The 25,085-nt window shown below is 44.7% G+C and overlaps 1 protein-coding gene across 1 annotated transcript in view; it reads left to right on the top strand.

The window, feature by feature from the left end:
• Positions 1-25,085, top strand: part of LOC307238880 (ryanodine receptor 3) — a gene marked incomplete at its 5' end in the record, with an annotated part of 134,350 nt that overhangs the window by 26,591 nt on the left and 82,674 nt on the right. Inside the window, 11 exon segments of the mRNA XM_080012034.1 lie at positions 3,804-3,908; positions 10,958-11,032; positions 11,858-11,936; positions 13,017-13,129; positions 15,854-15,953; positions 16,082-16,175; positions 19,215-19,289; positions 20,009-20,165; positions 21,037-21,201; positions 22,765-22,886; positions 24,188-24,338. Of these exon segments, the coding sequence (XP_079868160.1) occupies positions 3,804-3,908; positions 10,958-11,032; positions 11,858-11,936; positions 13,017-13,129; positions 15,854-15,953; positions 16,082-16,175; positions 19,215-19,289; positions 20,009-20,165; positions 21,037-21,201; positions 22,765-22,886; positions 24,188-24,338 (1,236 nt within the window).

Raw genomic sequence — 25,085 nt, 5'->3', positions numbered from 1 at the left:
GTTGCTTGAAACGCCCTCTGCTCCAGCGCAGCCTTGCAGCTGCATTAGACGGTTTATTCAACAATGTGCAAAGCTTTGATGGTGTCAGATGAGTCCTGTGTAAATTACATGTCCTTCAAATCAATGTTTTGGTGAAGCGTAACAAGTTATGCCTCGCAAGATATGCAAATTATAAGGCACGAACATATTTGATGTTATTTTTTATTCCCCCAAGAAAAACGTGGTTAATGGTAGCGACACTGCCGAGTAATGAGCTCTCCCAGACTATCTCTGCTACCGCGACTTTTTTGATAATTAGTGTACATTGCTGTTTCCCATTGCATAATCTGCTGCTAGTGAGACTTAATTTGGATCTCTCTATATTGACTGTTTTTCTGTTTACTTGCTTTTGATATGAATACATTTAAGTGGGATGCCGGGCACACATACTGTAGACAGTGAGAGAGTGTATATACTGTATGTGAAATGGACAGAGATGACGTAGACTTCATACTGTTCATCAAGTCCTGATTATTTCTTCTGCATTTTACTCTATTCTGTGTCATGCTCAGTACCAAAGTACCAAAGAAAGACTGGAGCAAAACGATGCACTATAGTGTGTGTGTAGATGTGAAGCCAAGATCCATGTGTACTCAACCTCCGGCGTTGTCCTCCACCTAGGGGGAGGTGGAGGTGGGGATGGCGGGTGGGCGAAGTGGTGGGGACGGGTTGGTCGTCTTTCCTTCCACCCAGTATTGAATGGTAATTACACCTGACAAGTGTGATGGATGCTCTCCCTGTCTGCCACTTTGTCTTCATTGCCCCGCCGTTTGTATGAGATGCCCCCCCCCCCCCCCAGGGATCAACAATGGAAATGTGAATACCAAAAATAAATAAATAAATAAATAAAATACAAGATGGCGATTGAGGAGCAGGATGCAGGGAGAGCGACTGGGATGCTTCCCGTCTGGCGGTGGCGATGGAAATGGAAGACGGGGAGCGGGCTGATTTAAGCTGTGCAGGGTTTAAATGGTGATATCAATCAGCCACTGAGCAGCCGGCTGATGGTGACATATGACCGGCGGCTCACCCCTGTCAGCAACTCAATGCTACCGCCACTGGTGTATTCACGGCCCACGCCCCCGCCTCCCCTCCGTCTTCCCGGACGCTCTGCGTGTGTTTGAATTCAGGAATATTTACTACATCACATGTATTACTATATTGAGACAGAACGTCGACAGTGTTGCATTTGAAGTTTTTTTTTTTTTTTTTTTTTTTTTGTCCCCTTTATTTAACAGTTTGTAATGATCCGATTGCACTGAGCAGGAAGGGGCAAATTTCGAGGTCATCTCCTTTGGGTAATCAGAGAGAGAGAGAGAGAGAGAGAGAGAGAGAGAGAGGGAGGATCCGGTTATTTCCTCTCATAAGTCACACTGTTCTTTTTGTACAAAAACCCCAAAAAAGTGTTGGTTGTTGTGGAGCTGTACTGATTCCTTTCCCCATCCAGCGTGGATGGTCCCGGCAAGGCCAGACACTCCTACAGTCCCTCCAGCTCGCCTCATTACCGGCCCGCTCACTGTTTCAGCGGCTTGCCGGAGAGGACAGGGGTCAGCCATTGCTCGCGCAGTTAGATTAGAGTGGAGCTTGATAAATACCCACTTGACCCCTTCCCTGCCCCGCCCCCAGCCCCGTGCAGACATCTACTCCTGAAAGGCTGCGCAGGTACTGCAGTGCTTGTATGCATTTGTATGTGGTTTATATATTAGTACATTTATGCCAGACGCTACGTAACCCTGAATGCCTGCATGCAAGGTATTAAAACAAGTCAATATCTTTCTCCCGAAATAAAACAACTCATTAAAAAATCTGATATCAAATTTAAGCTCTATTGGCATGTGGGAATGAAGCACCACCCCCCGGGCTTTCCAGAAAGTGATGCTTGGATTTAAATAGCCGACATGCGTCACAACAAATCGAGTCAGTAGTGTTGGTTTAACTGAAGTAGATCCAGTAACCTGGGCCGCAACACAGCACGTATCCAGCTGCACATCTGACCAAGCATCCATTTAAATTCCAACCAAACTATAATGACTCGAGTTACCTTGACCTAAAATCGCGCTGTCCGAAGTTCCGAATCGGGGTTAGAACAACCTGCGAGAATGAACCAGTTAAGGAGCTGAGATGCTCAATAAGGAGGCCAGGGAGGGTGTTTAGGTTGGCTTAATTTATCTTGCAGGCGTACCCCAAAATGCTTCCCTCATTCTGTCAGAAAACTGGCCCCGCGCAGGCCTGGCCCAGTAATGCTGTTTATTTAAACATTATGTTATAACTTGAACTTTATTAGAACACGCTTCGCTGATCTGTGAGCGGACTGCAGACCAGCCCAACTCTAGCTGGTAAACAAGTTGCTGCTGTCGTGTAATGCTAAAATGTGCCGTGTCAAATGTTGTTTTGTTTGATTTTTATTTGATTATTACTTGATTGAAATTGATGTCTTTATGTCTTTTTAAATGAAATCTATTGTAACGCCTTGAAGACTGGATGGAGAGTACACCACCATAATACAGAAAAATAAATGTAGAAATGATATTATTGTCTTTGGTTAACCCAAATTAATGACCTGTTGTAGACAAACTTGAGAGCTCATAATCTGTATTTAAAATTCCCTTAAACGGAATACAGTTAATTCTCTGTAAGTCCTGCCAAAATGCACCAGTCAGTGAAGATTTTTATGGGCAGACATCTTATCAGCATACATTATACAGCTGGTTTCAGAGCGGTTCCATTTTATTTTCTTGGTTATCTTCTGTCTACGTTGCAAATAGTACTCTACTAACCAAATCATAATCAATAGTTGTACGGCTGGGAAATTAACTGGCGCGATCGTATCGTTTCATGATGACTGTGTCTTTTCATAGGCTGTTGACGCACGCAGTACGCTTTACTGAGGCAGCTTAAGTATTATCTGATTTTTATTTTTACATGTAGATAATGCTTTAAACGTTGGAGCATCCTTTCTTATATTAACCGAAACCACAGCTGGAAAAATGCAAAAAAAAAAAAAAAAACATGCTTGGTATTGCTAATAAACTGAAAAATTGTCTTTGGGCTCGGCAGGCAGAAGGTGCGCGGTCATTCATTGTTTTTAAAGGTGGCCATAAAAAAGACTAATGGCTTTGCGCTTTCACCATCTCAGGAGACTGATACCGGTAGCATGCTGCCATGCAATAAATTGGTGCTTGTTTTGAAATCGAAAAAAAAAAGAAACTAAATTGGGGACACTTTTAATGTCACCGTGATTTGTTTGTATATACTGTATATAAATCTGTTTATGTATATACAGTATACACCTTTACTTCTACCTCTACTCCTCTTTCCTTGGTTCCACCGCATCAGTTCCACAACACATGGTGACTACAGCAATTTGTCAAACAAGACAGACATCAATGTCGAAACTATGCAAAGAAATGCGCCTGGGATATAAATGTAGCCCTATAAACATTAACATTCACATTTACTCACTTAGCAGATGCTTAGCAGAGGCTAGAAACAATCAAAGCATACATCGACCATTGGAGCCACCTGGAACTTAAGTGCATGAGCTCACTTATATAACTGTGTGTGTATATATATATATATATATATATATAGTTGTTTGTTTGTTTGTTTGTTAGTGCAGTATGTCAATACAACAACTTAAAGCTGGTCAACATCATCGACTCCAATATTAATGCATTGCTCAAATATTAGTGCATAAACATATTCCCTTGTGCTTTTAAAGCCAGAGTTTCTCCACCTGAAGTCTGTGATTTCTCCTGCTGCAGTATGTACCTCCAGACCTGTGCATCTGCAACTTTGTGCTGGAGCAGTCTCTGTCAGTGCGAGCGCTGCAGGAGATGCTGGCGAAGAGTGGCCAGAACAGCGAAGGGGTGAGTAATGACACGCACGCACGCATGAACGCAGGCGCACACACACACACACACACACACACACACACACACACACACCCAGTGCGAGAGAGTGAGAATTCGAAATGGAGAAAATATCAACATACTGACTCTCATTCCTGTCATCTCTGAGCTATACAGGCTGTGCTATTCGCTTCAGAGCTCAAGCTTAAAATATGGGGATTGAAAAGCTGTTTGTTTTGATGAGTTGAGTGCTCCAACTTATTTAGGCCCTATATAAAGATGGAGGATAAAATTGGCCCATTACAGTGGCCTGGGGACCCTGGCTGCAGAGAGGTCTGGCCCTCAATGAATAATAATAAGGATAAAGGGAATGCCCCTGCCTTATACTGCAGCTTTTCAGCTCCTGCGCGCATTTGACTAAGAATGACACTTAAAAAAACAACAACTAAGTAGTCTGCATCATTTGCTCTGTGAAATAAGCACCAGAGAAATGGACAAGAAAAGAGAGAGCTTGACTTTTAATGCTGACAGTGAGGTTTTTTAATACCGGTGAACCTTAAAGGGGACCTATTACGCTTTTCCTCATTTTTTGTCATATATATCATGTTACAGCACCGGACCTTCATATTTGACATGGCCAAAGTGTCAAATAATGAGGTGAACTAACGACAAAGTAATTTCTGTGAGAAAAAACGCTCAGGCTTCCGACGGTTTTCAAAGGTTTCTCCTACTCTCTGTACAAGCTGACTTCAGCTGGTCACGGATTTCTTTATATGCTCATTTGCTCCATCGGATCCGCCGTGCGTTTCTCCAAACAAAACCAGTGAAAATGGTGTGTTTATATTGTAGATGTAATTTTTATTTTATTTATATAATTTTATTTCCCAATGTTTACATGAAACAAAAATCCCCGCCTGCGAGAGTCCTGCCGCGTGTCTCCCACAAGCCCGGAGCACGGCAGCCAAATTCGGAACAAGCTTTTAAACGAGGCCTTGTAGATCTAAAATGGGTGAATTTTCAACAACTGGATTGCTTATTTCAAATTTGTTCACAAACAGATCTTAGTGTACTGATGAGGTTAAATCACTGAATGTTTACCGAGTAAATAAAACAAAGCCCAGAGTAAACAGAACCCGGAACTTGTACTCAAGCCCAATTTGCTCAGAACCAGGGGCTACACACACCGAAACAGCCCGTTTTGGAACAGTCCACGTTTAGAGGCATCTCACAGTGGCTCGAATGCATAATGGTATTTTCAGCAAAAAAGACAAACAGGTTTTGAGGACCTCAGAGAACTATATGAACATGTGTGAAAAGGAGCAAAATAGATCCCCTTTAAGGCAAACCCTTTGCAAGAGTATCATATTGAAGAAGAATAAGAGAGGTATTTGATTGAATATCACCACGCGGGACTTTGAATTAGCAGTGTTCACATTTGTTTTAAATGTCTCTATTGAATTTCTATTGACTTTTTTCCCCCGTTGTTGTGACAGACGTGTAACTCTTCCATCTTATCTTCTGCTTTCTGTGTACAACCTCCACTTTCCTCGTGTTCCTCACGTTCCTCATGTAGACACGCGGCCCAGACCGATGGGTACGTCCTCCACCTCACTGCATGATATTATAACGTACAGTCATAAGTTTAACCACTTCGTCCCCGTTCAACTCCAGGTCCTTTTGGCCCGTACTTTAGATCTGACGCTGCTGAAATGACCGACGGTCTTGTGTGAGAGTAGACTGCGTCCCAGTTGTGACCAACGTGAACGGGGAGAAATCGCCAGAGACCTCCCGCGACGGCCCTCCTCGCTCCTTCGTCTTCGCTTTCCGCAGCCCCGAGAAACGGTGTGCGGTGCGGACGCCGGATTAGCGTGGGATTAATGCGAGCCTTGTCCCCCGGGGGGATTCAGATGGATGTGTGCTGCCGTATCATTTGTTTCACGCTCACTCGACCCGCACGGACCCCCGTGAGATAAGCTCTCATTTGTCACAGTGTCTTGTTTCATTCACGTTGGCCCAAACGCCGGGACACCGCGAGATGATGCAAATATCTCAGCGCCGGGGAAGCTCTGGGATGTTTTGGACGGAAGGGAGCGACAATCGAGAAAGTTATTGACGACGGTATCTGCTAAGTATGGTGTAAGCGGAAAAGTTCTTGGTCTTGGCCTTGAGAGCCTTTTCGGCTTTGGCTATCTCTCCCGTCAGTGCCCGGTAGCTAATGATGGGGCAGATTTGCATAATTCCCGGGCTGTTGAGCCGCATGTTCATCGACTTGACTCGCGAGATAAATGGACTTGTCAGGGCTTCGGCTTCGAGACGGCGCCGGACTCCCAACGCAGCGGAGTGGCTAAGTCAAGCCTATTGGTTCCACCGGCGCCGTGGGGACTTAAAAGGCGTACTGGCAGGGAATTATGGGCGGCGGCGGCGGAGGCATGCGGGGTTCTCAAAACATCAAAGCTCAAAGACGCAAGTGCAACAGCTGGTCTGCTCCTCCATTGTTTCCTTCAATGTTTTTGAGCACTGGCCTACATCATCTAAAAGGCAATATTTTTGCGAAAGGCTTACTGTGGCCAAAGTAAAGTTTGTGGTAGGCGTTTCTTCTCTGTTCCTTTCACCGCGTCCGGTTATCTATAGCAACGGCTGCAAAAAGGATGTTTAAGTGGCTTGGAAAGGCCATTTTAACTATGGTTCTCCAGCCTGCGCTCTCTCCTCACACGTATCTGTTTTCAATACCTTCCACCTATCCGTCATTCTCTGACTGCGTTGAAATGTCACTGGAGGAAGCGCCATTAAAGGGGAAATGGAGGTTGAATAAGTCTCGGCTGGGGTTCTCAAATCGATAATGTCTTTGAACAGATGCGCTTATCAATAGACGGCGGCTGGAACAAATCTGTAATTTCAGGCGGCTTTTTGGGGTTGGAAAAAAAGAAAAAGAAAAACACGAGCGTGAGAAAGGGGGGAAGTAAACAGGGAAAAAAATGCCGCTCGAAATGCCAGCTCCACTTTAGCTCAATGATCCCTGGCGATTCCCAATCGGATTTTGGTTTCAAGTTATTGCGGCTCGTCCCAAAGACACGACAGCTTTAATGAACCTGAGCCAGATCGTTTGCTTGACTGTTTGTGGGGTCGGCAATTTATGTGGACGGCAAATGATAACAGTCAGTCGGCCGAGGGGGCACGGTGTCGATGTGACCAGCCCTGGGAGGGAGGACACATGCCGAACAGTACTTCTTCGGCCCTCCCGCCTCCTCTGTTCTGCACTCGGTTCCGGCCTGTGACTGTGCGGTGGGAGGTGACACACATCGGGAGGTTAAATCCAGCTAAAGGTCAAGCCTTGTCAACCGCTGTCAGAGTGTCACTTGCGGTCAACAGCTGGATGGACCGGATGCTTCCTCCCCCTTTAACCAAGGTTTGATCCAATGTCCTTGTCCTTTACAGAATGTCGGGCAGGGATACAGTTTTGTTCTGTTTTTTTTTTTTTTTTTTTTCTTCCCTTTCGACCGGGGTTTATTGAATTTTGCAGTAATGTGCCTCCAGATAGATTCTCACCAGCACTTGGTCCTGCTAATGTGAACCGCAATTTCATTGGGCCGCCCAGCAGAGCAAAGTGAGGAGAGAACCTGATGTTTTTTTTTTCTTCCTCCACCCTGGCTATGGCTGCTGTGGGATTGTGGTGATTGCAGCTGAATGTCGCACTCTTTCCCCCGCCGGCACACGGTGGTACCAGCCTGTAGCACGGAGATAGGGAACGCAACAAACAAGCCGTGTCACGGGTGTACGCTACGAGGAAATGAACAACTAACAAACAGTACATTGCTGTTTCACAAAACTAACCTGGCCTGTTTCAACTGAAGAATTGAACTTAGCATTATTTTAAACCATCGGTGCCCCTGCGGAAAGCCTGTATCTCTTATCATCAACAACGACCAGAAGAAAGGAATTAAACGCAGAGGAACTCAGAGTGAGGCAGGTAGGCAGGTCTTCACCACGACTACTTTGAAGGCGGACATTCAGCTCAACTCAAAACGGAAATTTTACCCGAAAAGAAATCGACAAACACAACCGAGAGAAATCAATTGTGCGCAATGAGTATTCTCGTTTAATAAGTTGGCAGCATAAGCGGAAACTAGACAAGATGGTCAGATAGCCCAAAGCAAAGGTGGCACAAATGAACGTAATTACGGGTTAGACCACTTTGCTTCAACCATTTCTGTGTCCAAAATAATTGACTACATTTTGCATGCTACATATATGCACTTGTCCAGTGTGCTTGAGTATCTTAGTAAAAAGAACAATGTCTTTTTGGACATACTACATCGTCATATCACTTCCTTTCAGCTTTTCTCCAGATTCATGACGACACTTACTCCAACTGTACCCTGCAACTTGCCGTGGTCGGCCATTGTCGTAGCGAAGGATCGTTATCACAATGTATTGTGGGATACGATTTCCCTGGATATAGTATGTTATACTATGGCTTTGGCTATGCATAATAGGCGTAGAAGGCACTATATGAGTATGAGTATATGAGCATATTATACTCAAGACGCTTGCGTACTAACTTGGCATAACTAATAGTGTGCTAGTATATGATTTTAGACGCAGCACATGTTGATTTTTAGTGGTATGATATTGTCATTAGGGCAATAATTCATTATCGTCATTTATTTTCATTCATTTGTATTATCTCTGCCCAAACTAATGTGTTTCACATATTTTGATACACATAAGTTTTGTTGATGATATGGCTGATGAGAAGATACAACCTGAAATTCGCACAAAAAAAGTGACAAGATATTAAAGTGGTAATCCGTAATATTATTTTGTTAAATATCTCCGGCAGCCCTGTCCTGTCCTGTCCTGTCCTGTCCTGTCCTGTCTGTCAGCTTCACACATGGCTCAGGGGATACTGCCGCTCGCTCGGGATACTGTTTGTAGACAACTTTGGCACCTTACACCCATACCTCTTCAGACACGAGGGAGTACATCCAAACTTTCACGGATCACGTCTCCTCGCTATGAACACAGAACTTGCGTTAAAGCACACTTCCCTGTAACATACAGGAATCTCAACAATTTACCGGTTTTGGACTTCAACCATCATCCCCCCACAAAGCCATGCACCTGGAACAATTAAAAATGGCTTTACTGTATTAAACGTCAGGTCGCTAATGAAGAAGTCATTTTTACTTAATGAGCTCATAAGTACCCATAACCTGGATTTCACTCTAATGACTGAGACCTGGCCGAACAGAAATGGCACAGTCGCGCTCATTGAGACAGCACCTCCTCATTTCAAATTCATCCAAACGGCTAGATCTGATAAGAGAGGCGGTGGAATAGCTGCTGTCTTCTCTGATATCTCCAGCTGAAAGGAACCCCCCCCCTCGGGGAGTTCACATCTTTCGAAGACCTTGCTACATCTAAAAATTGCAATTCGATTTGAATCATCGCCGTCTATCGGCTGCCAAAATCTAAATGTGGCTTTCTCGGTTCATTCTTTGAGCTTCTGTCCAAGGTCTCCACAGACTAAGATTGTGTCATTATCTTAAGTGATTTTAATATTCATGTTGACAATCAAACAGACCGAAATGCTTTAAATTTTAGTAGCCTATTTGAGGCATTTGACCTCACTCAGCATGTTTCTGGACCCACCCACAATAACCGGTGTACTCTGGACTAAGTCATATCAAAAGGACTTAATATCACCGTACCCTGTGTCATGGTCGTCGCTATTTCAGATCCCTGTTGCATATTCCTTGATGTGTCTGCTTTTCCTGTACAACAATCAAAAAAACGTATCATAGACAATAATACCATTGAAACATTGAAGAAAACTGTAAATGAGTTATCGTTGTTCATGGCGTCATCAACTGAGGATAACATGGCTCATGCCGTCAGCCCTTATCTCCGCTTTAGGACACAAAGCAAGGTCAGTCAATGGGGTGTCCTCGTGGGAATCAGAGGTATTTATTCATTCCAGAAAGGCATTCATTAATCTAAAAATTTATAATCTGCACTATGAATTAGGTGATGCTTTTTACACATTTCATGGTGACGAAAGGCGTGTGTCAATTTGCATTAAATTAAGAAAAAAAGACACCACAGTTACCTTCTGCAAGGAGGTGTCACCGCATGTGTAAAATCACTGCCAAGTAATGAATTAAAGACGGCTTAGTTTTCGGCGTAATTATCCGCTATTATAATTCAAGAGGAAACCGCACACTTGTTCGATAAGTCTCATAATAACAATTAAATAATAATAAGTACAGTCAATTACATTTTAATGGTTGACTGATTAAAGTAGTAGACTGTTGATTCTATTCTGCTGCTTACGCTTGTCCTCCGGTTCCTTGTTTTGATGTTAATTACACTGCAGGACATTGATGATATCCGCTTAGCAACACGTGCACAAAGCAAGACAGACGGACAGACAGGTACAAACGTCTCGGTGCCGGCAAAAAGAAACCCAGTTCATTCTCAGTAACGTCACTCTTTCTTACCTTTACGCTTCCTAGAGGCTCATAAAGAAGGTGAGTAGCAGTGGCAACAGCAGTAGCAGGAAAAAAAAAAAAAGACACTCCACAAGAGTGCCCTCTTTGCATCCCCGCCAGTAGTGATATAATTCTCCACCCACTCGTCTCATGAGCGGCGGAATCGTTCCCGGCTCATGTTGACCGAGGGTGGCAGTGCATCGTTCTCCACACTCCTCCGTGGGGAGGGCGTGGACGATGCCCCCCCGCATCCTCTCCACCCGAGGGATACGGGAGCGAGCGTCCCGTACGCTGCATGCCGTTATTGAGTATGATCTGAGATCCAACGTGTGGGAGCCCATCTCTGCGCGGCCCCCCGCGGCCCGGGGTCGCCGAGGAGAGCCAGGAGGTCCTCGCCCGGGGTCAACGCCGAGTGCCAGAGGTCTGACGCGAGATGGACGCTGTTTGGGGGAGAGGTGTGGCGGAGACTGGAGGGGCTGGTTCCGTGTCGAAGTTGGAGCTCGTCACGCGACTTTTTTTCACTTTGCGTGCGTTTCTGTGTGTGTGTTCCTCTGTGTGGCGGTTTCCACGCTGCAGGCAGCGCAGGGCGGCGGACACCGGACGCTTCTGTACGGACACGCCATCCTGCTGCGGCATTCCTTCAGCGCCATGGTGAGCGAGGACGCCGCAGAACGTGCACATTCACACCGAGCACCCACAGCCAAACGCTGTTTAGCTATTAAGCGAAGCAGCTTTATTTACATAGCACACTTCCTTCACAAAGGCAATTCAAGGTGCTGAAATTCAAGGTGCTTATTCTATAGAATTAAAAAGATAAAAGACACTAAAAAAAACTGATGAAAAAGAGATGAATACCTCAGAAATGATAAGAATAAAGGGCATTCAAAGTGGTGCAGTGGGTGGCACGGTATGAATATAAAACAGAGCCTTTCAGGCGAATATCACAATTTAACTAACATATTAAATGAACCTATTAGACCAATATGATGAAATGAAATTTTTAATAAATACACGTATGAATACATTTTTTTTATAAGTCTGGATTTCTTCATCATCTGTTGGTGGACTGCACAGTGGGTGGTAGGCCCCCACTGGGAGACTTACTACCACGGTTTATACTCTGTTTAGCATTGCAATTTATTTCTTTCTCCACTTTGTCAACCACTTTTAGTTGATTTTAGTTTCAAATATCTTCCTCACGTTGCGCATTTCCACTTGAGAAGTGTTTTTTGTTTTTTGTTCATTTCCATTGAAATGGCACCCGTTAGACTTCTTGAAGCAAGTCGAGCCCCCCGCTAAACGCTGGAAACATCCATCGAAAAGGACTCCGTCACCGTTAAAAAAAAAATTAGGACGAAAAGCCTCTGTTCTAGGGGGGGGGGGGGGGGGGACACGTTGAGCTGTGCTCACCCGCGGCGGTGGGCGCTAACAGTTGTCTTTCTCCAACGCCGGGGGTTTCGATGCGGCGGAGCGCAGTACCTGACCTGTTTGAAGACGTCCAGGTCGCAGACGGATAAGCTGTCCTTCGACGTGGGCCTGCAGGAGGATTCAACAGGTGCTTTTAACTCTCTCCCTCTTTTTCTTTTTTTGCTCATCTCTCTGTTCTCTCTTTTCAGAGAACAGAGACAGCTTGCACTGTTGTTATTAGTCTTTTCCTCTCTCTCTCTCTCTCTTGTCTCCCTGACCTCCTACCTCTGTCTTGGTCCTGTTCTCTGTCTGTTTTGTTCTCTCTCTCTCTCTCTCTCTCTCTCTCTCGCTCTTTCATCTCCTCCCCCACCTTCCTCTCGCCACCTCACTTTCTCGGAGGCAACTTTCGCCGTGTTTTTCTTTCCAGCGTCCCTCGTTAATATTCCCCGCGGACGGCGCCAGACGTTGCGGCGCGGGTCCTCTGTCACCGCTGATTACCTCTCCCCAGCACACTCGTGTAGTTTTGTTGCCTGGTTTGGTTTGTTATGCATTTCCGAAGTGCGCGCGCGCGCGGGGAAAGCAGCCGTCCCTTTCCTAATGTACTTCTTGGAAAGCTCGTTGCTATGCTACTGTGCGGCGTGTGTGCGTTGGTGTTTGTGTGCAAATATCATTATCTGATTGCCCTTTTTGTCTTTCTGTCTCGTTGAACCGTTTGTATGCGTGATAATTACTCTTCCCTTCACAATACAATCTACGATAAAATCGGCTCGACAGTAAATAAGATAGTCAACTTGTTTCCCTCAAAATACGTTGAATACATTTAAATGTATTCTTCAATAGGAGTGAAAGCAGAGCACCATGCAGCGTCCATGTGAAGCTGCATGGTGCTGTATGGTGCTGTACGGGGGTATTTTCTTCAACCTGGCTCACACTTGTTTCGTGCTCATAGTCACGAAAATGAATCCATTGAATCATGTCCCGGAGCACCATTGTCCCAATTTTTTCGTGCCACACTTTTATTCATGCTAGTCGGACTGAAATGAAATGAAATGAAATGTAAATCTTTCAACTTAATAGACAAACATGAATAACCAAAACACAAAAACTATAAATAAGCCGCAACAAAAAAAAACAAAACAACTATCAATACATGGATCTCAATATATGTTTTACTCCCCTTTAAAAGCCTTTATTTGTCACTTACCCCAATGTTTCCGTCTCGGTGCAGGTGAAGCCTGCTGGTGGACCATCCACCCGGCCTCCAAACAGAGGTCGGAAGGGGAGAAGGTTCGGATCGGTGACGACCTCATCCTCGTCAGCGTCTCCTCCGAGCGATACCTGGTGAGAAGACGCACATTTAAAAAAACACTGCAGCCCGCTCATTCTTTCTTCCTCTCTCTCTCTCTCTCCCTCTCTCCCTCTCTCTTTCTCTCTTCCTTTCCCTCTCTGACTCTCTCTTCCACTGTCTTCTCTCTCGTCTTCTCGCCTCTTGCCCTCTCTCTGCCTCTCGCTCGCCTCTCTTCTAGCTCTCCCCCCTCTCACTTTCCCTTTTCTCTCTTCCTCCCCTGATCTCTCTCCCCCCTTCTCTCCCCTCCTCTCAGCCTCTCTCTCTTCCTCCCTCTCTCTTTCTCCCTCCCTCTCCCTCCTTCCTTCTCTCCCCCTCTCTCAATTTTTCTTCCACTTCCTCTTTTCCTCTCTCCCGCTCTCTGCCTCTCACTTGCCCCCTTTTCTATCTCACCCTCTCCTTCTTCCTCTCTCATTCTTTCTCCCTCTTTCTACTTCCCCACTCGCTCGCCCCTCTCTCCCTCCCGTCTCTCCTTTTTCTCCCTTTCTCTCTCGTTCCCTTTTACTCTCCCCTGCCCCCCCCCTTCGCTCCTCTCTATCCCTCTCATTCACTCTGTCTCCCTCCTGCTTTCTCTTCAACCCACCAATCTAATAACAGAAGCTGTGTGTGTATTCACGTTTGTGTGTGTGTGTGTGTGTTTGTGTTTGTGTGTGTATTCACGTTTTTGTGTGTGTCTGTGTTTTTCAGCACACCGGAGCGTGTAAGAAATGTAGATATTTGACCCGCTCTTTTCCCTGACAGGACAGAATTTCAGATTATCCTAATCCTGTTTGACACGACGGTGCTCTATTCAGAACCTTTTCCCCCGACAGGAAGCTTAAAGCTCGTGGGGAATCAAAGGCAACAACTTTTCCTTGATGGCTCAACTATTCCAAAAGGCCGATGGTTGATGTCAAGCAAAACTAGATGGGAAATAAGTTTTTTACAGGTTCTTTAAAGCCGTGGCTGGTTCACGGTCCCTCTGTGATCACGTGGCTTTTTGAGGCTTTCTGAGGCTGAAATGTTCTACCTCACATTTTTCTTCCCGGTGAGAGAGTTCAGGCTCTTTATCTTTCCCCGCAAATCTCGACATAATCGCTACATGAGATCGATAAATAGAGAGATGAACACTCTATTATTCTGATTTGATGCAATGTCTGAATATGTACCGATGCATCACTAACATAGCTTATGTGGAAAACAGTTTGCTAAAAGCTCTTTTCACCTGTGATTCATTCAAAATCCAATTTTCTTCTGCCGTTTTGAATGCACGTTTGGAAAGTTTGTCACAGCACAGGAGTTTCAAATGTTTTGGCAACGGTAGCTCCAAACGGTGCTCCACCCACAGTTAAAATCTGTTCAAATCCATTCCTGCGGGTGGGACTGCGGCATTAGATGTAATGCGTCCCGGGTGCAGGGGATTTTACGACGCAGGGGTAGAGAAATCCAATAGCACTTGAGACATTTAGATTCTGATATCGCAGCGAAACTGCTTTACAGGAGAAAAAAACAACACAAAAACAATAGACTCATTATATGGATTCCTTTTTTATATTCAAATAAAGTCTGTTTTACGATGAAAAATAGTCACATTTGCATATTGCTTTTCAACATGTATGATTGGTTTGTTATTCTTACTTGTAGGGATACTACTGACTACAGTTATTATTTATTATATTTATATATATATATATATATATATATATATATATACACTGTCTATATATATAGTTATATTAACAAATATCAATATAACAATTCTTAATTTAATAAAACTCATATCATAAAAACAATTCAACATGCATTTAAAGACACGCTATGTGTTGTTGGTGCGTAATGTTTTTTCAAAAACATGCAAAACCTTTTTTTTTATCTTCCCCCTGACAGCTTTGGATCCATTCTTTAAAAAAACACGCTGCAATGGCAGTACACAGTGTACAGCAGCCACAGTGTACAGCAGAGCTTCCCTTATTTTTGTTTATTTGCTTCCACTGTGGTGGTAATTCAAAAGTCCCAAAGGAATCCTCCCCCGGGATGAAACATTTCCACAGACAGCTATTTAATACCCATTTTCTGCAGTTTAGACAAATATTTTCAATTGAAATTGAAAGAAAATAAATATATAGAACATTATTGGTTATCCTTATATTCAGTGGTTTATTATTATTATTATTAATAATAATAATAATAATAATAATAATAATACATTTATTTATCTATTTATTTATTTATTTATTTTTTATGTTCATGTTGTTGAATGAGTTTAAAAATAGACAACAAAATAATGATCATGATGTTACGCTGATGGACAAAGCTCTAAGGTGCTCAGTGTGTTAGTTCTTTACTAAATACTCCAATAAACTCATAGAAAAACGGTTAATGCTATATTTCACTTAACAATGATTAACTCTTAATTTAACTTTATTTAACATTTACCCTCATCAAATAGTAACAAAATAGTAAGCTTTTGGATTTGTTTTGACCATAACTTGTGACCATATTTTTTTGACTACTTAATGGTGAATCTAACCAAAGTACAGCAATCTGTCAAATGTGCTTTGACTGTTTTATAGTTTATTAGAGCCTGGGTTTGGGGTTGCCAAGTTTCCAGCCCTGACTGCTTAAAATGCAACCAATTAAAGTAACCCAAACTGATTTGAAAACTTGCAAATCTGGCAACCCTTTAATGAGTTCACTTCCAGAGCAAATAATCATTCACAACTTTTGTACGTGTCTGGCAGCACCTCTCCATCTCCAACGGCAACATCCAGGTGGATGCCTCCTTCATGCAAACCCTGTGGAACGTCCATCCCACCTGCTCTGGAAGCAACGTAGAGGAAGGTACAGACATGTCAACCAAACCCCACGGAACACATCAGTGTTTTGGGTTAACATGCTCAATTCAGTATCATTATTTTGGCTTGCAAATTTCATTCAAACTAAAGCCGGTTTGCTTTCTCTTCCGACAGGCTACCTTCTGGGTGGCCATGTGATGCGTCTGTTTCATGGTCATGATGAGGTCCTGACCATCCCGGGCTCAGATCAGAGTGAGGAACAGCAGAGGTAAGACACACAGCGGTAGGGCTAAACATCCATTCAATTTGTTTCAAGGCTTCTCGAAATGTCCCTTTGTTTCAGAATATAGAATGGAATGCAGTGGTGGCCAACCTGTGGGCAGCAGGCTGCGCGCCCGCCAACAGATAATGGAAAAATTATTATTTATTCCATAATTCTGAAAATAAAGTATTTTTAAATCCAAAAATGTTTTTTTCTTCAATCAAATCCATTGTATTTGCTTTATATGCTCCAAAGTACTTTACACAGTGCAGGCATAAATAAAAGAAGATTGAAAATGGATAACAGCAGGAATAAAAGAAAAAAAGTTAAAAATAGAAAACAGGTTCTATTCTAAAAGGCTACACGCATGCAGTACATATTAAAATATAAATATATTAAAGTTCTATGAGACTTTTAAAATATTCAAATTAAGCCTTTATTTATGGTTTTATCTTATGAGATTGATCAAAAAGGTTAATTCAATATTATGTTGTTTTTTGTTTTTTACTATTTTGGGATACTGTGTGTACTCCGTACTAGCATGGTATAAAATGGGCAAGGGCTGTCACATCTCAGCGGCAGCTGAGCAGTAATGGAAGTAATGCTGACAAGCTCAGTGCAAGGAGAGCGTGTATAATATATGAGAAACCGGCTGACCTGTGCCTTACCCCAAATTCATCTCCCTCGAGGACCCCACAGTAAAAAACAATAAAAACCTCAAAACAGTGTGACATCTAGCCTCCTCTGGAGCCAAAATGGCCACCGTGCTATTTTTAATCTAGAGCCGCTCAGCTGCTCACACGACTACGCCCGGTAGCGGGAAGACGGTTGTATGGGGGCCAGAAGTGGGTCAGAGCGCTGGGCACAACTAATACGCACACAGCCAGGTGCCAGGAGACGTGCGTTCCTCACAAGCACGTGTGCCCACAGACATTCACACGCACACGGAAGCACACCCACACATACACACACACATACACACATACACACACACACACACACACACGCACACACACACGCCCCTACGTGTGGTCTATTTTTAGCGCAGCACATGGCAAACGTTGGGGGCGAGATTAGATATTAGTTATCGTCTATGCCACCGCTCATCCCTGTGTCCCTTGTCCTGGGAGTTGAATAAAGGAAGCATGTATTTGGAGATCCGAAATATTCTGGGGCGGATCAAAGGCGCTTGAAGCTGTCAGCCTGGCCGATGAACGATTCCTTTTATCTCAGCAGCCAGTCGCCCGTATCGCTGATAGACAGCGTCGCCGTGGGTTATCTGAGCGTATTCCTCTGTTTGAGGGATGTGCTGTTGTAGTCAGGAGGGTAAATATGATCCATGCTCCATTGTCTGTGTGTGTGTGTGTGTGCATTTTGAGTAAATTCCAATTAATATTCATGTGACAGGTGGGGGGAAAGGGTGGCATATTTTTGCGTCAGGAGGAATGACCTTGACAGCAGCGGCGATCATTAGGTAGCAGTCTCTTCGACCACTGCTATTAGTGGGCGGGACGGCCACTGACCGTAAAGCCCCGCCCACTGTGTGCTGCCACACCCGCTGACCATTATTCCCCCGCCCTCTGATCTCCCTGTCAGCAATGACATTTAAAATTCAAATTTTGCCGGGACTGCGGTGGACAAAGCAGAGTATTCAACACAATTTGGCTCCACAACGCTGCCGTTTCAAATTCACTATTCATATCCCCTGAAGAACATTCCACGCAGAGATCCAGCGACTGTACTATACTTATGTCTTCATCTGTTTATATCAGGGGTGTCACCATTCCAATTGGAGATGGGAAGTCGATCGAAACGAGCGTTCGATTTCGAACTTGAAATTGAAATCACAGTCAGGTTCACGATTCTCCCCGTATTTTTGTGGGTAATATTGGTCCGACACGGTCGCCATATTGGGGCAGCCAAGATCCGCTGGTAAACAAATGCAGTGTGCACCGGGGGGGGGGGGGCGTCGGCTCTGAACCGACTGTGATGAAATTGGAATGGAAGTGTTGCAGTCGCTGCGCCGCATCCCTCAACGCACACTGCGCCCTCACACCTGGCACTGGGGCTGCAGGCAGGAAACGTGAATAGAATTGGAATATTAACAAAAAATAACAACAAAGGTCAATATAATTTCATTCAGTTCGTTGTACAGTGAACGCAGTTTCGAGAGAAATAATCCCGGTAACGGTGCGTGTCTTGATGGAGACGCACCAGCGCGCCGGCGGGTCTCTCTCTATCCGGTGTTTCACTGTGTACAAGGCAGAGTGCGTCGTTTAATAGAATGTCCAGGAACTCACATGGACTGTCCAGGGCTATGGGGCATTTGCCACGGGGCCGTGAGAGCACGGGCGGGATTTTTTCAGGAGGGATCTGCGATCTGTTCTACAGCGGAGCAGCAGCAGGAAACGGAGTAAATTAAATACATCTGGTTTTTATCTGCTTTGTTTGGAGAAAAGATCGCTCTGATCGGAGTTGCAGAGCTGCAGGTCATAATTTGCCTTTTACTACCAGCGTTCCCCGCTGGCAAAGATAGCATCCGTTTTTCTGCACTTATTTTGGTGAGTTACTTAAAAGAAGTGTAGTGAGTGACTCATTGTTTATCATTCTAAAGTCTCTTTTTGCTTAAGCTCTTAACTGTTTGGGTGTGTTGTTTAAATATTTTCATATTTTTGTTATTATTTATAATTTTTTAATATTCAAATAAAAGTTACTTATTGAGAAACAAGTGGTTTTTTTTACAAATCAAGACTCGATAGTCAAACAACGGCATAGCCGTCAGTGCTGACACAAAATGGTTAAATCGAAAATTGAATTGCATCGTGACCCAAAAATCAAAATTCAAATCGAATCATGGATTTTTAGAAACGTGACACCCCTAGTTTACATACTGCATGCACTTTTAAAGCACATAGAGCGAGCTGCAGTAAATAGCGTTCCTGCACCACCCTCTAATAGGAGCATTTCCTGGGGAAACACTGTGTGGTGAAAATATCGTGAGATCCAGCTCCAGGCCTCTCACGCCTGCTGCTCTGGTGTCCCCAGGATTGTCAACTATGAGACGGGTAAAGCCGGAGCCAAGGCCCGGTCCCTGTGGAGGCTGGAGCCGCTGCGGATCAGGTGGGTCACGTCTCTGCACTCGGACTGGATCTGACTTCATTACCCCCTTTTTTCCCTCTCCTGTAATGTCAATTTGTTTTCTGATTCTTTTCATCCTATCTCACCATTTTCCCTCTCAATGAATATGACTGTCTTTCTGTCCCCCTCCTCTCTCTCTTTCTCTCTCTTACTCTCTCTCTCCCGCTCGCTCTGCCTCTCTCCCTCCCTCCCTCCCTCCCTCCCTCTCTCTCTCTCTTCCTCTCCCTCCGTCTCTCTCTCTCACTCCCTCCCCACCCCTCTCCACCCTCTGTGGTATTGATGCTGATATCACCTTCATGTCTGACCTTGGCGACGTTTATAACCCTCCTCGCCTCCCTTTCACATGCAGCCTTTGTCACATCTGCTCCATTATTGATCCAGCTGTATTGTTTTGATCAAACGGGAAATTCATGAATCGACACAAAGTGATAATTGCCACCTCGTTTTTTTTAAACATTTTGGCAATTATTCGACACAGCCACCATGATGCGCTAGCAAATTAACGACTGACAGCGGAATTTGCGTCATCTAATTAGAGGGTATTAGGCTGCGGGGGCTGCTGAATTTTAACTCTGGCTCTCTGTGCATGTATATTTGATTCGATGGTTGTTTGTATGGATTATGTGTTTGACGTGATGTATTTTGTTGTGTGTTTTTGTGTGTGTGTGTGTCGGGGGGGGGGGTTTGCGTCACTGTGGCAGCTGGAGCGGCAGCCACATCCGCTGGGGTCAGCCCTTCCGACTACGCCACCTGACCACGGGTCACTACCTGGCGCTAACCGAAGACAAGGGGGTGGTGCTGCAGGACCGAGAGAAGTCCGACACCGCCTCCACTGCCTTCTGCTTCAGAGCCTCCAAGGTGGAGACGTCGCACACACACACACACACACACACACACACACACACATGCACACACAAAGACACACGCACACACACACACACACACACACACACACACACTTGTGAATGCCACTCATTCACACACACAAACCCAAGGGCAAAGCGTGACACACCAGCTTCTCCTTCTACCCGCCGCTTCTCCTTCTACCCGCCGCTTCTCCTTCTACCCGCCGCTTCTCCTTCTACCCGCCGCTTCTCAAGGTGACCCGTGTGACAAGGGGATTAACCGCACATTCATTCACCCGGCGCCGGTGGAAAGACATTGCGAGGAATCCCTTCAATTGCTTTACAAATGAAATCCAGCCAGCCATCCTTCCATCATTCGTTCCAATGGAAAATCACCCTTTTTTAACTCAAGGACGATGGGAACCGCTTGAGTTAGTGGGCTAATGAGAACCATGCCGTAAAGGTTAATTTAGCTGAAATTGGGGACTCTTACCAAATTGACTCGCTGCCCAGTCGCGACCATCGAGTCCTACTCTGAGAATTTCTCCAAATGGATGGCAATAGCCAGCCTATTAGTGACCCAGCCCAAGGGGGGTCAATAGCATGTATCACAGAGAACCACATTGGTTATTCACTGAAGTCATGATGCCATTTATGCATTTAAATTAAATCTGAAGCTGATGGGAAAACAAACGCGTCACTGTGACTGTAATAGATCGGGCCGAATCTCGCGCTTGCTCTACATCTGCTCGCTTCGGCAGATGCTGTTGACAGTTCCTTCGTAACGGGTGAATTAGTCAGATTCGTCCTCATGTGAGCGAGAGTTTCTGCTTCTTTCGCGCACACTAAATATGACATCTTGAAATTCTCCTCACACCATGCAGGAGAAGCTGGAGCAGAGCCCCAAGCGGGACATTGAGGGGATGGGGATGGCGGAGATTAAGTACGGTGACTCACTCTGCTTCGTCATGCACGTGGCCACGGGACTGTGGCTGTCCTACCAGGCACCTGACGTCAAGTCCGCCCGCCTGGGACCCCTGAAGAGACGAGTGAGCAAAAGGAACACACGCACGCACACACACACACACACACGCACGCACACACACACACACAGGCACACGATGAAGCTTTTCCAGAATTGCTTTTACGACATACATGATACCAGTGAAATGGTTGAAATAGAAACTTACAATACAAGATGACAATGAAATTAATAATAGATTTTTCTTCAGTTCTTGATGATTAAAGAATGAGTTAAGAGTGGCATTGCATCTGATCCTAGATGCAATGGCAATGAGATATACTCTGTGTTGTATGCCAAGCATGCTGACAGCACAGGTTAAAAGAAAATAATAATAATAATAATAATAATAATAATTAATTAATAATCGATTTACCAAATATAGATGTGATAGATAATAGACAATGACACTGAAGCTGCTTTCACACATGAACTCAATACAATGTCCGGATAATCAGGTCTGGACATCGTGCCAAGTCGCCATTTCACACATGTAGCACGTAACCAGAGATTGTCCGTGTCAGATGTTTTTACACCACCTGGAAATACTCTGTTTGGTTAAGATAACGTTATAACACAGACTTTGTACGAGGCTGCTGGCTGGGTAATGTCTGGTCCAAATGATTCTGACATTTGTGTTCACACATATAGGTCACCCGGGCAATGTCTGGATGATTTCAGGGTTACACTGCATGTGTTAAAGCAGCTTATGATTATTATTTTTTTGTTTTGTTTTATATACCTTTATTAGTTCCACAATGGGGAAATTTGCAATTTCTCTGCATTTTGCCAATCCTAGTCACTGACGTATCTACACATTGAATACTATACATTGAATCTATACACTGTAAAATGTATTATGCTTGTTTTGTGTGAAAAAAATTGTGCTTAAAAATGTACTTGAAAGTCCTTGAATTTAATTTTGTAATTCCGGGAATCAACCCTGTGTGCAGCCTGGTTTGAAATTGCACTGCAATGTCTTTATGTGTGTTTAGCGTTTTATTTATATGCTTTTATCCTTCTGTTCTTTCATATGCTGTCTTTTATGTCTTATGCCAAACACTTTAAATTGCCCTTCTGAAATGGGAAATGTGCGATAGAAATACTTACCTTGCCTTTGAAAATAACCTTGAAACAGATAACCATACAACAATACAGGGTTGATTCTATTGAGATCCTTTCCTATCTGAGTCTATGAGTGCCTCTCTCGTCCGTCCGCCATTGTAACAGAACCAAACGGAGAGAGCGTGAGACGATGTGTGTTTACCTTGCCAGTCTGTGTAAACACAGCCAGATAGCCTGTAGGGGCTGCACCTGCGTTCCCCCAAATGTAGCTCCGCTGCCCAAGCACCAGTTGATAATGATGGAGGAGGATGCTCTCTCCCAGAAAATGGCTGCCTCCATCTACTTCCGACATCCTAGTTTTTTAGTTTTCTCCCTCACACTGCTCTCTCTCTCTGAGTTCAATTAGGTTTGTCTCTCATAGTGAGATCTCTCTCTCTCCCTCTCTCTCTCTCTCTCTCTCTCCCTCTCTCTCTCTCTCTCTCTCCCTCCCTCTCTCTCTCTCTCTCTCTCTCCCTCGCCCCCCCAGGCCTGTCTCCATGCAGAGGGTCACATGGATGATGGGCTGACCCTGCAGCGCTGCCAGCACGAGGAGTCCTGTGCCGCCCGCATCATCCGCAACACCATGCGCCTCTTCAGCCGCTTCACCAGGTTCGCAATTACACATGATCATGTAACGCGCAAAACAAAAACAAAAAAAAAAATCATGTTAAAACCATAATCGCCGTTAAAATTCCTCCTAGTCCCATCTGGCAAAAAACGCATCTTCTTACGTAAAGGATCAAAATGGGATACAAACGAGGACACTTGTACAAGTGTCCTACACGTAGCCTGCTTTTCTTTTTTTTTTTTACGCGGATGCTTCCTTAAGCCTGCAGATAGAGCTGTCACAATTATGACATATAATCGCCTGATTAAGTAATCTCAATTAGTTGAGCTTATCGCAATCTTTTTGTAAAATAATTACATTCCACAATCACCATGTTTCCATCAAAATTTAAGGGGAGTTTGACAACATTCTGAGAATCTTTTCAATACATAGAATGTCAATTAGGGGCGTTTCATGAATTAAGTTAAGGAAAATTACCCAAGTTTTTATGTTCCAATGTTCAACGTCAATAAATGGCACTTCTGATATTGAACATATACGGTGATAGCGGCACAAAATGAAAGAAAGAGTAGGAATTAATTGTTAATCGCAATTATAAGTACAATAATTCAATGATATTTTATTAAATTAAATTAAATTTGTCATGATTGTGACAGCCCTAACTTGTAATCAACTCTGCGACGACCACTGCACGTGAACTCATCCAAGGAGACACTCGGCACGGGGCTGTCGAGGAGCCTGCGGGCTCTCAGACGCTCCTGCCGCCCCCGCAGTCCGTGTGTTCAGTCTGCCAGTGCATCCAGTGGAGTGTGGGGGACTAGACGAGCTCTGAGTGAACAGGAGCCAACGCCCGTTCCCCAGACGCTCCAGCGGGCGTGGGAAAAATGAAACGCTAAACATAGCGGCAGAGCGGCCCTCACGAAAATCGTGCGATGTGTCACTCTTGGCAATGATATCTCGGTGTCTTGGTAACCTAAACATTACGTCTCATCATGGCACGTGCACGCACGCACACGCACACACGCACCTACCCACCCCCGTTTTCGGAGGGCAGGAGCTATTTTTAGCCAGCCAGCGGAAATCTGTGTTTCAGCATGGATGATCCTGTGGGCAAAACACTGTTTGTCACAGCAGCAGCGTCCTCCTGTTGAGTCGGTTTTAATTGGAGTATGTTCTGTGAATAAGAATGCAGAGAGAAGATCATCTCCCTCTCCCCCCCTAATATCCCCCCACAAAAGGAACTCACCCTCCCGCCAATCATCCACCGCCAGTGCATTCATCTTCATTCATTCGTCTCCCTCCCTTCCCCCAGAGACCTGGACTGCCTCGGGGTGAAGAACAGGGCGCTGGTGGCCCTGCCCATCGAGGAGGTTCTCCAGACCCTCAACGACCTCATCGCGTACTTCAGGCTCCCCGACGCCGAGCTGGAGCACGAGGAAAAGCAGATCAAACTGCGCTCGCTCAAGAACCGGCAGAATCTCTTCAAACAGGAAGTGAGTTCGGTTCGGGAAGAGCCCGGGCACTTAGATATTCAGGGATTATTATTATTTATTTGAGTAATTTATTTTAAAAGTACACTTAAAAGTGTCAACACTGTCCAATAACAGCATGTTAGCTGAACCACAAGAAAAAAAAAAGTTGAGTTACGTAAGCTGGATGAGGCTTACATAATTGACATTTACATTGTGGAAGATGATGCAAATGTAATATATATAATATTTTTTTTTGGTGAACCTACCTTCCTTCCAATCTCAGTTAATACACCAGAATAGCCCTGCAGCCACGCCCTTGTGTGCTGCGTTTTCATTAGCCTATTTGTCATTGTTGACAGCTGACTCAGGACTTTTCTTGGTTATTATAAATCATCTGCAATTATCCACATTCTCTCTCTCTCTCTCTCTCTCTCTCGTTCTCTCTCTCTCTCTCTCGCTCTCTCTCTCGCTCTCTCACGCTCTCTTTCTCTCTCTTTGGCCCAGTGTCTCTGGCATCACTAGGGTTGGTGTCACCTGGTGCGGTAGCTCATGGGTGCGCCCCTTATTCACTTGTTGGCAACAGCACCCACGGTTGCGGCGACTTTTGATTGGGCGGGCGAAAGGCAGGTTTCGCCGGCCGCGGTGTCACGCCTCTGATGGTGTCACCCGGTCTGGTTCTGCGCCCCCCCCGCATCCCCCTAGTGACGCCAATGCTCTGGCCTTCCTCCTTTTCGCATGTACGATCACTGGATATTTCTCACGTCAAAT

Source organism: Zeus faber (assembly GCF_960531495.2).
Source record: "Zeus faber genome assembly, chromosome: 13".
Lineage (NCBI taxonomy): Eukaryota > Metazoa > Chordata > Actinopteri > Zeiformes > Zeidae > Zeus > Zeus faber.
Note: the sequence above shows the minus strand (reverse complement) of the source record. Positions and strands in the feature narration are given on the sequence as shown.